The sequence below is a fragment of the Taudactylus pleione genome, unplaced genomic scaffold (assembly GCF_031769625.1).
Source record: "Taudactylus pleione unplaced genomic scaffold, aTauple2 ptg000019l, whole genome shotgun sequence".
In the NCBI taxonomy this organism is placed as follows: Eukaryota; Metazoa; Chordata; class Amphibia; order Anura; family Myobatrachidae; genus Taudactylus; species Taudactylus pleione.
The window spans coordinates 31111819-31129815 of NW_028284421.1; the positions used below are offsets into that span (position 1 = coordinate 31111819).

Below are 17997 nucleotides of genomic sequence, written 5' to 3' on the forward strand. Positions count from 1 at the left end.
CCTATGGATTGTGCCAGCACCTGGACCTTCAATGCTGTCCGTATCCCTCCTGATCTCCCCATGCAATCTGCTTATCCACTCCAACTATGCCATACCGAGCGACGCAGAAAGATGACCCCTCAAATGGACCACGGTTGTGGCCCCCAAATCACTAGGCTTGGTGCAATTTTGCTGAACTCATTGTTTTTTTCTCTTAAGTTTAGACTAACCTCTCCATATATGTTATATACTGTGACCCTTGTATCCAGCCCATCTGTGTCACCCATGCTTGCCTGCCCCCTCCCCTTTTAGAATGTAAGCTCTCACGAGCAGGGCCCTCTTCCCTCGTGTGCTTCTCCTTCACTTAATTATACAGGTTGAGTCTCCCATATCCAAAATGCTTGGGACCAGGTGTATTTTGGATATTGGAATATTCCGTATTTTGGAATAATTACATACTATAATGAGATACCTTGGGAATGAGACCCAAATCTAAACACAGGATACATTTATGTATTATATACACCTTATACACACAGCCTGAAAGTAATTTTATACAATATTTTTAATAATTTTGTGCATCAAAAAAAGTTTGTGTACATACATGAAATTAATTTAGGTTTCATCTACACCTTATACACACAGCCTGAAGAGTCTTTTATACTATATATTTAATCATTTTGTTCTGTAATCAAAGTTTGTGTACATTGAACCATTAGAAAGTAAAGCTTTCACTTTCTCAGTCATGCTAGGAATATTCCGTATTTCGGAATGTTTGGATATGGGAGACTCAACCTGTACTCTGTTACAGACGCCATGCTGCTTATTTAAGTGTTGTGCAGCAATGTATAAATCATGTATTTGTCCTCCATTGTTTGTACTGTTAATGTTTTCTTGTGGGCTCATTTGTTTATGTACTTTGTAAGGCACTGAGGAACCCTTGTGGCGCCATATAAATAAAGGATGATAATAATAATAATTTGGGAGAAGCTGCAATAGATGCTGGGCACCTGGCTTCTAAAGCATTGGCAGCTTTGGTTGTTGCTTTTAGAGCCCTTTGGTTAAGGACCTGGAAAGCAGATGCGGGATCCAAGAAGGCTCTGGAATCCTCACCTTTTTATGGAAACATACTTTTTGGAGCAGAATTGGATAAGATTGTGGCTGCTCTGGCAGCCTCAAAATCTGCAGGTCTGCCATCAACAGCTACATCAAAGTCTAGGCAGTCCTTTCACCCTCAGGGAATAGCAAAAATACAGCCTTCCTCCAGATCGTCTAGTTCTCGCAGGACCACCAAGCAGCAAACTAAGAGGTCCTGGCCAGTCAGACGTCCAGCTTCTAAGCCGGTCGACAAACCCTCTGCTTGATGTTGGCCTCCTTTTGGGCGATCTCGGGTCCGAGAAGTGGTCCCTCAGGGGTACGCCCTCATCTTCCGGAGGCATCCTCCCCTGAAGTTTTTTTTTTTTTTTTTTCTTTATATTCAACTTCCCCATCAGATTCTATCAAGGCCATTGCCATCCAGGAGGCCATTTACTCCCTGCTTCGGGCAGGGGTGATGGTTCCGGTTCCTGTGGTTCAACAAGGAAGAGGTTATTATTGCAATCTGTTTTTGGTTCAGAAACCAAAATAGGTCTCATCGCCCTATTCTAAATCTGAAAACCCTCAACTAGTTTATCCGTGTACCCAAGTTCCGTATGGAGACTCTTTGGTCCATTATTTTAGAAATGGAACCTGTGGTTTCTTTGGCTTCCCTGGACATTCAGGATGCGTATCTGAATGTGCCTATTATACCATCCCACCAACAATATTTATGGTTTGCTGTCCTGCAACAACATTACCAATTTCAGGCACTGCCCTTTGGTCTATCAACGGCCCCTCGGGTCTTCACCAAAATAATTGCGGTTATGACAGTCTACCTCAGGCGTCGGAGTCAGGATACTGCTATAACTGGATGACCTTCTGATATTGGCACAGTCTCCAGCTGTTTTACAGCACCATCTCCAACTGACCATTGCCTGCCTACAGACACACACTTGAAAATTGCTCCGCAAGAGAAGGCTATCCGTTCTATCAGCGATGCAAGTCCTGGGATCAATGGTATCCACCATCGACATGGTGGAATATGCTCAGTTCCACTCCAGGCCTCTGCAATAATTGATTTTCTCCCGGTGGAATGGGTAGTATCATCTAATATGGTCCCAGAGGATCCTTATCACTCCAGAAGTTTGTCTCTCGTGGTGGCTACAAAAGGCTCATCTGGATTCCAAACTGGGTTCTCCTCACCATTGACACCCATCTTCGCGGATGGGGGGCGGTGACGGGTCATTATACCTTTCAGGGAAGATGGACAAATCAGGAAAGTCACCTGCCCATAAACATCCTGGAGCTTCCTGCAGTATACAAAGTGCTCGTCCTAGCACATTACCTACTCCAAGGCAGGCCGGTCCAGATTCAGTTCGACAACGTGATCACAGTAGCCTATCTCAATCATCAGATAGGCAAGTGAAGTCAGGCAGCCATGAGGGAAGTGACAAACATTCTGATCTGGGCAGAACGTCAGTTTCCGGCTAACTCTGCTATATTCATCCCGGGAGTCCTCAACTGGGAAGTGGACTTCCTAAGTCTTCAAGACATACACGCCGGAGAGTAGGCTGTCCACCCAGGGGGCCTACCAGACATAGACCTCATGGCCTCACGTCACAACCCCAGGTACGGGTCCAGGACCAGAGAACCCTCAGCCACCTTCGTGGATGCTCTGGCAGTAAAGACTTAAAGCTAGCATACCTCTTTTCTCCAATTTCCCTCCTCCCAAGGTTCCTCAGGAAATTCAAGCAGGAAGGCGACACAGTAATACTAATAGCTCCTGTTTGGCCCAGGCGACATTGGTTCACGGACTTACGGAATCTATCCATAGACACTCAGTTTCCTCTTCCTTTATGCCGGATCTGTTAGCGCATGGTCCCTGCCTGCATCTGGACTTACCTAGTCTGTCTTTGATGGCGTGGCTCTTGAGTCTTCCATCTTAAGAGCCAAGGGTTTCTCCAGCTGTGATTCAGATGATGCTTAGGGCACGAAAGCTTTCCTCTGCCCGCATCTATTACAGAGTTTGGCACTCCTTTGGTCAATAGTGTGATAACCGCGAGGTGTTTTGGATATTGTTTTTAAACCTTACTTATTATTAGAAGAAATGGAATAATTCACACCAATACCAACTTTAAAATAAATGACAATGTTTTACTTAAAAAGCAAATGAATTATACATGTATTATGGTATTAATGTCAAAGCAGACTTACAACATAAAAAACAACAAGTTCAGCAACAGTGACAAAATGATTATTTGCAATGCCTAGCATAGACTCCCAAGGTAACAGTCAGCCATGTTTATACTTACAGCCCAGCGCCCCGCTACTCTCTCGACCTACGATCTCTCCTGCTCAGCCCGACTGACCGACCCCTCCCCTTTTTGATCAATCTTTTATACTTTTTCCTCTCTGCTACTGACATATTCTAAAATGACGAATATTAATTAATTAATTCAATATTCATGCGCACTAAACATTTCACTGATAATGTTTTAATCATAACAAAACCTATAATCTCCTTTCTATGTTCTCAAAATATTGGTGACCGCTTATAGGCCAAGGCTGTTCTGATTAGCTCCCTTTACACAGATCTGAGACATGCTGCCTTCTAGTCTGTTAGTATTAAACTAACCCATGATTCTGTCTTGGCTAGTAAAGAAAGTTTTCTACAGTTCTGATTTATACCTATTTCCGTAATAACACTTATACCTTTTAGATCAAACAATATTAACCAATAATAACTGTTGCTTTGTTGCTTCAGACACACACCTGCCTACTTTAGAGAGAGGGTAAACCTCATCTCTAGGCCTGCGGCCATTCGACACGTGACGGTCCTCTGCAACTTACAACTAATGTATATATACTGATATACTTTTAATTGCAATGAAAATAATGAAAGACATAAGCATGCATATATTCGTGAATTGCTGAAGGAATATGAACGGTCACATATTCTGGCGTTATCAGTTCCATCCTCATGAAATTTGAGGGGTCATAACTCCGAAAAAAGTTCATATCTCTGAAGAAAGTTCATATCTCTCATAGATCGCATTGTCTGATTTCTTCTTAATGCATTGGAACATCTTCTTGAAGCATTTCACTAATATATAGAAAATCAACAACATTATCATGACAAAAAATATTAGTCTTTCCATTGAGTGCATAACATTGCTTAACCAAGTTCCAACCCATGCGAACTAGATACTGGGGTTTGACCAGGTGAACCAACTGTCGGGAATCACACCTTCATGTTTATTTATTCAGCAAATTCATTTTTAACCCGAGTAACTTCATTTAACCGTTATTTTATTTATTCTGCATCAGAAGAATTTGTGATGTATGTACAACACTTTAACTCGTATACTGTTTGTAATGTGACACAATATCCAAAGTTACAGCTGTAAGGTAGTGTGTGCTACATTTTAATTCAGTGTTTTATTGCTTAAACTCTCTTACCACAATGTCTGCGATATTGTTTATTAATTCCCTATGTACCAAATGTTATTATGTTACCACATCCTAAACCAACCTTATATTTGGGACAGTGTAAAGAGGTGCTTGTACTTTCCATACACCATTTGTATTTCTATTTACCATTCTTACACAGTAATTATTTCATATGTTTCTTTTAGATTTTTCTGTTGTATTACCTTTGCATCAAGTAGCACTGTTCTTATAAGACCAATTTCAAAAGAATTCACCGGTAACCATTTATAAGCCTTATGCCAACACATATAAGTTAACCCCTGTGGTAGTGTCATGGTTTATTAGACAATGTGTTAGAAAAAGCATTATAAGGAACGGGCACTCTTTTCATCCACGTTTTCTTGTTGCTTGTTCCATTCTGCGATATGATGACTGTATGTGTTATTGTACCCCTACATTCCTTCTGTTATTACACAGTTTATTAATGCACTCACATATCATTTTTTTATTAGGTTTTGTGTATTCAATAATTTCTAAAAGATCCCCAAACAGGTTTAATTCAGTAAGATCCTCCTTGTATAATTGTGTTACAAACACTGGTTCGCAAATAAATACCTTCAGCTCCTTTACCATTCTGTTAATAGACATGATGTTGTCCTGATCATACCTTGGATACCTTGTTAATTTTAAACGTAGGGAACCTGTGACATTATAAGGTTCAGGTGTGTGAGTTCCACATAGTGAGTGAAGTGTTGTTTGATTTGAGTGCAATGAAATAGACATTAGCACAACATTCTCTGAATGACATGATGACTACATACCCAACAATCAGCTTTATTCTTATTTCTATAAGCTCATGATAAGTGTCCAGGGAAGAAGTGTCAGTGTGTATAGAGGTGCTGTCTTTGCACCATTGTATACCCCTTTTCTGAATTTAAACCACAGTATTTACATATACACCTTGGAATTTTGAGGCAACCCTTCACACCTTTGCCTTACAGTAATGGCTCTTTTTTTCCTGATACTTCATCAGATGTATATTGCACCTAGTACCAGTATGAGACCTTATTTACCTGTATTTTGTTATTTTAAAGTATTTTATTTTCAACCATTTTAATTATTTTTATATATGAGTTATTAAGAATTCTCCACCTTGGTCTTTTGACCATCCTCTGATGCGTACCTATACCTGGGAGTATCAGTAGCAAAATGAGTGTGTGCGTCTTTTATGATTTTTAATGTGATTAAAACCATATCCCTTATGATCATGAGTTTTAAAATAGGAGTGGAGTCTACCAATATGACCCCGGCAGTACCCCTAGGATAACTCTCCACACGGTCCTCATCAGTCACCATTCCTTGTCAGCTCCTATTCACTATAAAAAATAAAAAATTTAAAATGGAAAAAAAAAATAACTTTCCCAATCAATGGATACACAGAGACTTGATCACCAATAGCCATCTTTCCTTTTCTTTGTTCACAACCCGCAGAACACTACTAATAATGTCCCCGATTCTGTGAACCTTATCTTGGTCTGAACTGTGACTTTGATCAGGCCCATCATCAAATAAGTTCGTTAGATTTAAATCACAGTCAATGTCTTTATCTGCGTCTTCTTTGGCTTTAACTGACCTCACCGCCGGGTCGCAACCTTCTTGCAGTTAGATTTTGTGAATCCAATTGTCCTTTTCAGCCACATCGAGGTTGTTAGCAGAACCTGGAATGGGCCTTGCCATCGATCTATGAGATAACCAGAACATAAGAAATTTCTCACCATTACATAGTCTCCAGACTGGACTCCATGATAAGGTTCTTCTGGGAGTCTCTTCATAAGCTTTCCTTCAGATGCTGTGAGAATTGTATAACATAGTCCGTAGTTAAATCATATAACAGTGACAAGTCTGTTGCTGGACTTACAATAAGGATAGGCAGTTTACAAAAAAAAAAAAAAAATAGCTCATAAGGCACAGGTTAAGTGATCGCTTTGGAGTGGTGGGGATGCTATACAAAACTAGAGGTAAAAGGCCCCAGTCAACTCATGGTAGTCTCCATACCCACCTCATCTAACTTGTACTCAATGTTAGTGTTTACACATTCAATTTTGCTTTTTATAAACCCATATATTGATATATATTGCTTGTAATACCTTCCCTGTAAAATGTGTACCTCTGTCACCTTCAACAACACATGGGATACGATATTATATCTGGAAACATAAATAACTGCACAATTTCTTAGCTGTGAATGATGCTGCACATGATGTAGGATTTCTGTGACAACATCTGGAAACTGTGAAGTCCTCACAAACAATAAATGGTCAGATAAACACAAGGTATCCAGGACACACTGAACCTACTAATGATAGTGAGATTAGTTGCAGGAAGGACACAAATATCAGTAATAATCATCAATTGTATCAGCTGAATCAGATCTAACAGTTCACTTCTGGGAAATAGTCATAAACAAATTGTTGAATAGAATAAACAGGCATAACTATAACAGTAAGCTTAGACATTTAAATTAGCTTCAGAGACAATAGTCTGTGAGGTACAAATCTTGGTATTATTGATTAAAATAAGCAAGCATAGAGAAAGCAATAAGCTTAAGCGTTACATCAACATTGTCATCACCAGAGACAGGAGTCTCTGGGGTTCAAATCTTGAAAAAAACAAAATAAAAAACAAAAGGGGGTCAGCTGGGCCAGCTGTGAGAGCCGGGGGCGTTGCCGGTGCTGTTGGCTGACTGCCACCTTGTTCCACCTCTTAGCCTCCTGCTGCCATATTGCCAGACATTGCAAATACCTAACCCTATTCTTTACCAACTTAGACAAAATGACTGTTGCTTTCAAAGCCTTCGAAACAGATTGGTTAAATGTGCAGCCATGGGGAAACGACCAGAGGTCCATCCGGTCATCCCACCCCACCCTGCAACAAACCTCACATGCTCATCTCCGTACCTGTCTTTCATAACTGCATACATACTTGTCATTCCTAATTACATATGATTTTGTTTTATTATTATTCCTAGATCCCGCATAACACAAATTTTATTCCCCATCCTCTGTTGCATTTCTTTAAACATATTTTTTTTTAAATAACTACCCTTGTAACTCTTGGCAACTCACTCGATGCCATATTAAAAAAAAAATGTCTTTCTCTCGCTCTGCTGCAAAAATAAAGCTGCATTTTTTTTTTCTCTCAAACAGCCAATCTCTATGACCTTGAAACGGGAACACTCTTCCAGCTCATCAAATAAGCTTTTACACTTGTAATGAGAAATTTAATTCTTTCTTAAGTACAAGTTTGTTAGTGGGATACCTTTACAATTTCATGGTAAACTACCCTGGCAACAATTTTCCGTTTCACCAAACCAATTCCTTCTCACCTTCAATCAAACAACCATTACCATCCAGGTGCGTCACGCGCCATTCTTCCCATACTCTGTAGCTTATGAAGCTACAATCAACCTCTTCACCCTCAAATCACTTGCGCTTACCCTCTTAACACTTACAAGAACCAACTCCAATCCCATACAAGTACCTAGATAATGTTGCATTTTAAAAATCAAATGAGATTAACTGTTTCTTTCACTTTAAAATTGTGACACGTCTGTCAAAATGAAAACCCCAAAAAACTACCCTAAAAAACTACCCTAATCATGTTTCCTGTCCTTCGTTATCAGGCCAAACACATCTCAGGTACGATCTGACCTCGTTAACAGATTCAGTACTTCAATTACCTTGTGTCCCCCTTTATTAGGGTTCAGGACACCTTTTGCATCACTTGCAACTACACAAGTCTATACCTGCCCTCGTTATCAGGTATCTGTAAATTTATAACTAACCACTTGGATTTCTCTTCTTTGTTTATAATATTACCCCGCAATTCACATAACCAGATTCATGCCTCTCTACTCCACTTCTTATGAAAGGCATACTACAGGGGAAAATGAGAAAAGCTAGCTCACCAAATGCTCCTCGTCCTAACCCCCTGCTGACACAATCCAAAATCCCTCTTTTATAACCACAAAAGCAACCACCAAATAAAAACTCAGTAGCACTGCCTTAATTTCTGGGAAAAATTACTCAAATACAATTTCAAATTTCTGGAAACCAGAAATCAAACAGTTCTAATGAATTGCTTCTGTCGGAACCCAAGTCCAAAAACCGAATCAAATGACAAATCCCTCTCTAACAACACTATTGGATCGAAATCCTCAAACCTCAATTTCCAAAAAAAAACAACAACATTGCATATGTCATAAAATATTCTGAAAAACTCATCTATGGTAATCAAATCCCTAACTAACTCTAGCACAGCAACATATGCATAACTAAGACACATCAGGGGTCCCTGTCAATGGGGCTGTCAATGAAAGAAAAAGACAGAAGAATGAGGAAAGATAAAAGACAGTATTGCGCAACCCTTCTTTTTTTTTTAAGAGGGAAAAAAAAAAATTATAGATCACTCACACAAGTTGCATACACTGCTGTCTACTGCATACACTGCTGTTTGTTTGTTTTTTTTAGTGTCTTTTTTTTTTTTTTTTTGACACAAGACCCTAATCTAACCCCAACTCCAAGCGGAAGCCGTAAGCGATACTCGGGTGGGGTCCTTTCCAGACCCTGCCGCCGTAAAGGACAGCCAATTACCCAAACACACGTCATTCAACCAATCATACGTCACTCTTTCATACAGAGCAGGGAAAAAAGAAAAAATGAAGAAGAAAAAAAACTGGTTTGCGCAAAAAAAAAACAGTTCTCAGAGTGAGCAGAAAAAGAAAATAGAAGGTATCAATAAAACTTCCCTAAAAAAACATCCATCTACCAATAATTTCAGAAATAGATATCTCAACTAACAAAAATGCCAAGATAATCACTTAACTTGCAAATTAAAAAAAAAAAAAATCCTCTCTATTCTACACTCAACCTATTTCAGTGCACGGGGAAGGAAGAAAAAAAACCTCAGATGAACGACTGAACGATTAAACGATTTGAACGATTTGGACGATTTGACCAAAGTTTTGAACGATTTGAACGATTGAACGATTTTTAACTGCATTAAAATGAATGGAATCGTCCAAGTCTGACTGCAAACCCATCAGATGTCAGATATCGTTATCTGACAAACGGGAACGCGCATCGTTGATCGTCCATCGTTCAGGCATGTCAGATATGAACGATTTTCCATCAGATATGAACGACTGAACGATTTTTAAATCGTTATCGTCCATATCTGAAGAAAAAATCTGATCGTGTGTATGCACCTTAACACCATTTCTCCAAAATACAAAACTTTCTTATACAAACTACACAATGGAGAAAAACCTTATTTTGAGAAACAAATTATACCAAAACAAATCCAAAACAATCAATACAGCGCAATTAACTTAACCATCATATCAATGACCGAAGGAGAGAGAAAAACAAAAACTGCACGTTTTAAAAATAAAAATTATCTAATGAGCAAAATAACTCACTGCCGTGCACTCTCTCTCAATCACCGATACAGCGGGCGTTAACAGGTGTATCTCGCTGGGGCCTCCAACTGATAACCGCGAGGTGTTTTGGATATTGTTTTTAAACCTTACTTATTATTAGAAGAAATGGAATAATTCACACCAATACCAACTTTAAAATAAATGACAATGTTTTACTTAAAAAGCAAATGAATTATACATGTATTATGGTATTAATGTCAAAGCAGACTTACAACATAAAAAACAACAAGTTCAGCAACAGTGACAAAATGATTATTTGCAATGCCTAGCATAGACTCCCAAGGTAACAGTCAGCCATGTTTATATTTACAGCCCAGCGCCCCGCTACTCTCTCGACCTACGATCTCTCCTGCTCAGCCCGACTGACCGACCCCTCCCCTTTTTGATCAATCTTTTATACTTTTTCCTCTCTGCTACTGACATATTCTAAAATGACGAATATTAATTAATTAATTCAATATTCATGCGCACTAAACATTTCACTGATAATGTTTTAATCATAACAAAACCTATAATCTCCTTTCTATGTTCTCAAAATATTGGTGACCGCTTATAGGCCAAGGCTGTTCTGATTAGCTCCCTTTACACAGATCTGAGACATGCTGCCTTCTAGTCTGTTAGTATTAAACTAACCCATGATTCTGTCTTGGCTAGTAAAGAAAGTTTTCTACAGTTCTGATTTATACCTATTTCCGTAATAACACTTATACCTTTTAGATCAAACAATATTAACCAATAATAACTGTTGCTTTGTTGCTTCAGACACACACCTGCCTACTTTAGAGAGAGGGTAAACCTCATCTCTAGGCCTGCGGCCATTCGACACGTGACGGTCCTCTGCAACTTACAACTAATATATATATACACTGATATACTTTTAATTGCAATGAAAATAATAAAAGACATAAGCATGCATATATTCGTGAATTGCTGAAGGAATATGAACGGTCACATATTCTGGCGTTAGCAGGTGTTCCCACAGTAAGTATGACCCTAAGTTTTTTTTAGTGTTTCCTGGATACTTGCTTTCCTCCAGGCTGGGTTGGACCTCGAACTCCGCCAGGCCACCCTGAGTACAGGTTTCTGCGCTGTCAGTTTGGTTTTAGCGAAGGATCGCTTCTCTACCGGATGGTAGAATTTTTTTCAGGGTGTTTTCAGAGTTCAGCCACCTTTTTGTCCCACCAGTGGTACCGTGGGATTTGTCTTTGGTTCTCAAGGGGCTACAGGCTCCCCCATTTGAACCTCTGGACTCAGTAGATTTTGAAGTGGTTGACAGCCAAGACACATTTTCTCCTCGCTATCTCCTCTGCCTGCAGAGTCTCTGATTTGGCAGCGCTCTCTTGTCGCTCCCCTTTTTTTATTTTTCACCAGTCTTCCGTTACCTTCCTAAGGTAGTGTCTTGTTTTCATGTGAATGAAGAGATTGTGGTTCCAGCTTTCCAGTCTTCAGACCTTTCTGTAGGTGAAGCCTCCCTGGATGTGGTTCGTGATCTCCGCATCTATATGGTTTGTACAAACTGTTTTAGATAATCAGATGTTTTTTTGTGTTGTATGGTTTTCACAATGAGGCTGGCCAGCTAACAAACAAACTTTGGCTCAATAGCTACGCATGACTATTTCTCAGGCTCACACGGAGGCTTATCTCTCTGTTCCAAACACAGCGACGGCACATTCTACTCGGTCTGTGGGACCATTGTGGGCATTTTGACGTGGTGGCTCTGCTGAACAGATGTGCAAGGCGGCCACGTGGTCTTCTGTCCACACCTTTCTTAGGTTCTATGCCTTTGACACTTTTGCCTCTTTGGATGCTTCCTTTGGGCGGCGGACTCTCCTTTCTGCCTGGGAGCGTCTCCACCCTTAAGGGAACTGCTTTAGGACATCTTCATGGTATCTCTGTGGACTCTCTATGGTCCCTGAAGAAGAAAATAAGAGTTATGATAGACTTACCTTTTGTTAACTCTTTTTCTTCAAGTCCATAGGGTCTACATGGCACCCACCCTGACAGACCTGGTTGCATCGGGTAACTTTTCTTTCGGTCACGGATTCCTTCATCTTTTGTGAGAGTGTTTCTGGTGTACATTGTCCTTCCTTCTCCTGCTTTGGGCTTGTTGACAAAAACTGAATGCCTGTGGCCAGGGGTGGGGTATATGTAGAGGAGAACCTGAGGCATCCTGGTAGCTGAAAGCTTAACTGTTTGGTGCTTAGATGACTCCAACCACATTTCCCCATGGTATCCCCGTGGACCCTATGGACTTCGAAGAAAAAGAGTTAACAAAGGTAAGTCTACCATCACTTTTTAAATAAGTTTTTTTTTTTTTTTTTTTGTGTTTAGTCTAGGGTTTTTTATTTTAGGGAAGGGTTCTGATCACCAAGGAGGGCAATTTTTAATTTTGAAGGTCACAATGTACCGGTGCGCTTGTCTGAAAAGGGGCGTGGGGGAGTGTGGCTTTGTGATACGCCCCAATTTTCATAATACTGGGAGTGTGCCCACAAGATGCTGAGTGTCTCCAGGGCTTTTCCCGCACTGTGAGCAGCTGCCCTCATTTGCATTGCATCTATTCACCCACTGCTCTGGTGGTGAGACTGCTCCTCCCCAACGTTCCCCCCTCAGGTGGTACAGTGAGGCAGTCCCCAAAAAACATGACTGCCATACAGGAAGCAGGACAGTTGGGATGTATGCTATAGCTATGTGTCATATTATGAATAGGGGCCACTAAAGTGTAACATGATATTAAATGTAATATTTAAACTCTCTGCCATTTGACCACCCCATATGCCCCATCAATGCTCCTCAAACCGCTCCACATGCCCTATCAATGTCCCTCAGGCCTTTCAAAATTCACTATATTCGTCCTTATTGTTCACTCTAGGGCACACAGATGACATGTAACACTGCGGATATGGATGAACAAGACACAGGTTACTGTACACATCCTCAGTGCCCTGACTCCATACAGACACATGCACTCTGCACACCCGGCGGGTGCACATACACAGTATACTCAGAGACATTCCCCTTCTCCAATGCCCGCTGCTTTTATCTCATCCGCCACGCTGGACACTGCTGGCCCCAAGCATCATGGAGGCAGATACCAGGTAGGCTATTGCCTGGGGTGGGAGGACCAGGCTTTGAGGCCACGGCTTCAAGATGGGAGGCCACAAATCTAGTGATGTCAGTGGGCAAGGAGCAGGGGAGGAGCCTGGCATAACTGGACTAAGTGAGAGGGTGTGCAATAGTCTGAAAGAGGTGACATAGAGGGGAGGGAGCATAGTAAGTTCACTGGGAGGTCAGCAAAGCTCCTCCATAAGGGCAGGGTGGAATTAAACACTTAAAAATCAGGCAAGGCGCGTCGCCCCACTGAAACAGTCTAGCGGGAATGCTAGTGTCCATGAATTATTCTGGAATCCCTATCTGCATGTACATGTAGCAGTAAAAGTGCACAGCTGAAACGTAAAAGGTATATGCTCACACCATAGAGAAAGTAAAATAATCAGATCTTGGCCCAAATAACATTCCTGATGTTGATACCAGTGTATTAAATGTAAACTTTTATTTCTATGATGTAAGGGAAATAATATATTTTTGGGGGTAGGTTTACTGAGCCACAGCAATGATCGGACACTTTGACCCATGGCTTTAAAACTGCAATTGTAATAAATGATTCAAATCGGCAACTATATTAACAAACCTAATTTACAATTGGTCAAAAACACCAATGATTGGCTATACTTTATCAGATTTAGGGGTCTATTTACTAAGCAGTGTTAGGAGACTGAGTGAAAAGTGATAAGGTGCCAGCCAATCAGCTCCCAACTGTCATTTTTCAAACACAGCCTGTGAGATGACAGGAGCTGATTGGCTGGCACCTTATTACTTTTCACTCTGTCTCCTAGCACTGCTTATTAAATAGACCCCTAAGGGTATCAATGCTTTATTGAAGTTTTATCGAATTATTGTGCTTTTTCTGCCACTAGTTAAATGAACAGATGTGAGTGTTTTGTTTTTATTCCTTTTTGTTTTTAGAAAGAAGTTTGCATTTTATTACTGTATACCTGTATCATATTATTAGTATATTTTGTTGTGTATAGTTTACATTTATATGACTAATGTTCTGTCTTTGTGATCTTAATGGATTCACATGATAGATAACTGGGCATTAAGATGCTAGATAACTGAATTACATGGGAATGTCTGGTTTATGGTGAGTGGATCATTTACATTTTGATTGTATTAGGTTTATAAGACTGGGAGGACCAAGAAACTCGCACAAAATGTTAGCTTTTAAATCCGAGTTACTGTGCGAGACGTAGTTAAATGATATTGTAGTGATTAATCCTTAGTCACACACAACACACATGGTCAGGTGTGTGCTGCATGTCAGAAGTTTTCAGGACTGATGCACTATGGGGATAGTTGTGCCAGTTGTACAATAATGGATCCTATTTGAGGTGTTTTATGACTGGCTCTATAGCAGTTCATTTGCAAGCTAGTTGATAGTGTCTAAGAAGAAAACAGGCTTTAATTTGCAATCTGTCTTATTAATTCATAAGACAGTTGGAAAATTAACCCTGTTTTCTTTGCCTCATTGGAAGCTTCAGAATGGCTATAAAACCTTTCAGAGCACTTTAAGCTCATCCTGTCAAACTTCTAAAGTAGAATACATCACCATGTGCCATTCATTGTATAACTTTGAAAGTTTCTGGAATTAGTGGTCTAGGTGGAAGTTCATAATATCTGCTTCACTGTTCCTGGCCCTTGTGAATTTCCTTAGTGAGCAGAACAGACCAAAGCAGAATAAGATCATAAGAGACTCTTGATCGTACCTTATTTCAGTAACCTGATAACAGCAGGAGACTCTTTATCTGCAGATTATGTAACCAATGTTATTTTTGTACCTTTATCTGCCAAAGGTCTCTCTGGTAATGCAGCTTAGCGTTTGATGTATAAACATGCATGCATTTGTACATGAGCAAAGTTTGGGTGGTTTCTTTGCCAGGTAAAAACATCAATAATTTGAAGTCATGTCAGAATTCGATTTAATGACTGCCTCTTTTCTGCCTGTTTTTATGAGGGGAACTCTATTTAAGGATGTGGAACAAAGATATGCTCCTCACCGTGAAGCTTAAAGGTGCCTATCCACTAGAAGACAGGTAAAAGACTGCACGATTACGACATTGTAATCGTGCAGTCGTTTGTCAGTCTGTGATATGCCTACACTGAACGAGTTCAGTGCAGGCACATCAATCATCTGCAAACATGCTGAACCTGACGTTATTGTTAGGTTGACCGCATGTTTGCACGATGATAGATGTGTAAAAGACCAATTTTTTAAACAATCTGTAAACAATTTTGATATATTGATATAGTTATCGTTCAATCGCTCATTTTAATAGTCTAGTGGATAGGCACCTTTAGTGTACCTACTTTGAAAGCCCTATCATATTACCATCATTTGTAAATGAAAAGCTGGAGGAATACTCATGGGACATTACGTTTCCAATTTCTTGTCGATTTTGTTATATTTTATATTACTTGACTATGTAGCAGCACTCTGATTAATATACTTGGTGTATAAAAATACATTTTACTATGGTTTAATTGAGGTGTTCAGTATCATTGTGATTACTGCACTGTTGGGAAATGTTGTGACCATACCATACATTCTTTGTTTTAGACTGTGAAAGGAATGCTTGAGAACCCGAACGAGCCAGTCAGTGACCTGTCCTACTTTGACTGCATTGAGAGTGTGATGGAGAATTCTAAGGTAACATGCAGTACATATTTCTAGTAGCTGAGGTGTATTCCAGAGTTGTGGTTAAGCAGCTTTTACTGAACTATTTCAGGTCCTTGGAGAATCCATGGCAGGAATTTCTCAGAATGCCAAAACTGGAGACTTACCAGTGTTTGGGGAGTGTGTCGGTGTAGCTTCCAAGGCTCTTTGCGGGCTGACTGAAGCTGCTGCACAGGTAAGACATCTGTAAACAAATGGAATGGTACTTTATTTGTAGTGGTCATTAATAAATTACCTGATTTCCATAGTACTTTGTTTTCAGATCATGGCACCACTGTAGTATATGTATGGCAGCCACAGGGGCCCAATGCATACACACAGGTCTGAAAGCCTATCACTGAATTCTCATGTAATAGGGAGTAGGGGATGATAACGCGATGTGTTCTAAATTACTTAAAAACCTTACTCGTCACAAAGAGAAATTAAATAATTCACACAAATACAGATTCTAAAATAAATGACAATGCTTTTACTTAAAGACAGCTTAATTATACATGTATTTTGCCAGTGTAGACTTACTACAAAAACAATACAGCAGCCATTAGACAAATACGGCCTTCTGCATCTCACAACTAATTTCTATATTCTCAATTATTTCTATACACTCTTAATTGCGAAAAAAGTAATAGTGATATACATAAGCATACATATATTTGTGAATTGGTGACGAGACGTGTACAGTCCACATATTCCTGTGTTATCAGGGATTGAGTATTATGCAGTGTTTGTGCAAAGATATGTGATCACTGGGATTGCCATCTAGTTAAGCTTAAACACTTTTAAGTGGGGGGCTTCTTAATATTTTTGGAAAGTCTGGTAGTAATTTTGGCTAGGGAACCTGTGCACAATTTCCTATTTGTTCCATATTTATTATTAAATTTTTATTCAGATTTTGAGTAGAAAGAACTATTTGCCACTAGATATGTGGTGAAACAATCATAAACTTAACCGGGGCTTTTTCTAAATTGATAAATAAAACACCTCAGTGATGTTCTTGATGACCATTGCCATCATTTATCTTCTATACATAGTATAAAATAAAGTCCGTGGTAGGCATCTGTCTGTCTTTTCGGGCTAATCTCGAGAACCACTGGTCGGATTTTGATGTAGTTTTCAATATTTTATAGAGCATTTGTCAAGGAAGGTTTAGGTGTATGAAATATTAATATATGACAAAATGGAGCCCAGCAGTGACCATTTTAGTGAAGCAAGTCAAGAAAAAACGGACGTCCGAGTGCTTTCTTGGCTTACACTGCCTAAACAGTATAAGATATATCACAATGATGGACTTTATTTTATACCTTGTGGAGATTGATACGTATTATGTGGTTTCTCCAGAAATTTTTTTTTATCAGCAAACAGGGCTGACATCAATTTTAAGTTTTTCCGTTTTTTTACCATTCCTATTTGCCAGGGCTGTTTGAAAAGTAATGAGACCGCCTCTGTGTTTCTGTCCCACAGGTAGACGTGGCAACGCTATGCTGGTTATTGTGAAGCTCATATATCGATGTGTCTGAACGTGGGGTTGGACTGCCTTAGTCTTTTATGTTTGGTCACAGCGAGTTGAACATCTTCGTACATTTAGTCATGGCGGATGAGGAAGACGTGTCTGTTTGATCACGTCAGTGACATGTGACGAATCGCGTTCTGGCAGACCATCCACTGTGGTTACAGATGTCAACATTGCCAACGCTGCGGAAATGTTGCAAAATGACAGAAGGTTCAGCATATTGTGACAAAGGAACTGAAAATGTACGTGTGCTAGGTGGGTACCCAGAAATCTCAAAAGAAGAGCAGATGCGACAACGAGTTGAATCGTACAAGAACACCATTCGAATGTCTCCCAGAACGCGCTTAGTCAGTCACTCGCATATTACTCTTTGAAGTGCTTCCACCACCGAAATACTGAAGCACGGATAATTGTTTCTGCACCATATGCTTGCCATAACATTTCATACTTTTCATTTCTACTTTTTCCACATTTAACACCAAATTCAATCACACATCTCTGACGTAATCTCAGACACGTCTTCCTCATTCGCCAAGATCTTCCACTCGCTGTGACCAAACAAAGAAGACTACCACAGGTTCAGACACATCGATGCAATTACCAGCATAGCGTAGCCACGTCTACCTATGGGATACAGAGGCAGTCTCATACTTTTCAATCAGCCCTCGTACTTTATGTGAAAAACGGTTCTTTAACTTCAAAAGAGTCTGC

At 39.9% G+C, this 17997-nt stretch overlaps 1 protein-coding gene across 2 annotated transcripts in view; it reads left to right on the forward strand.

The window, feature by feature from the left end:
• TLN2 (talin 2) overlaps positions 1-17997 on the forward strand; it is a 320515-nt gene that overhangs the window by 214063 nt on the left and 88455 nt on the right. For both annotated transcript variants that reach the window (XM_088446408.1, XM_088446417.1), the window contains exons 33-34: positions 15660-15749; positions 15829-15951. In XM_088446408.1, the coding sequence (XP_088302534.1) occupies positions 15660-15749; positions 15829-15951 (213 nt within the window). The remainder of the gene's footprint in view (positions 1-15659; positions 15750-15828; positions 15952-17997) is intronic.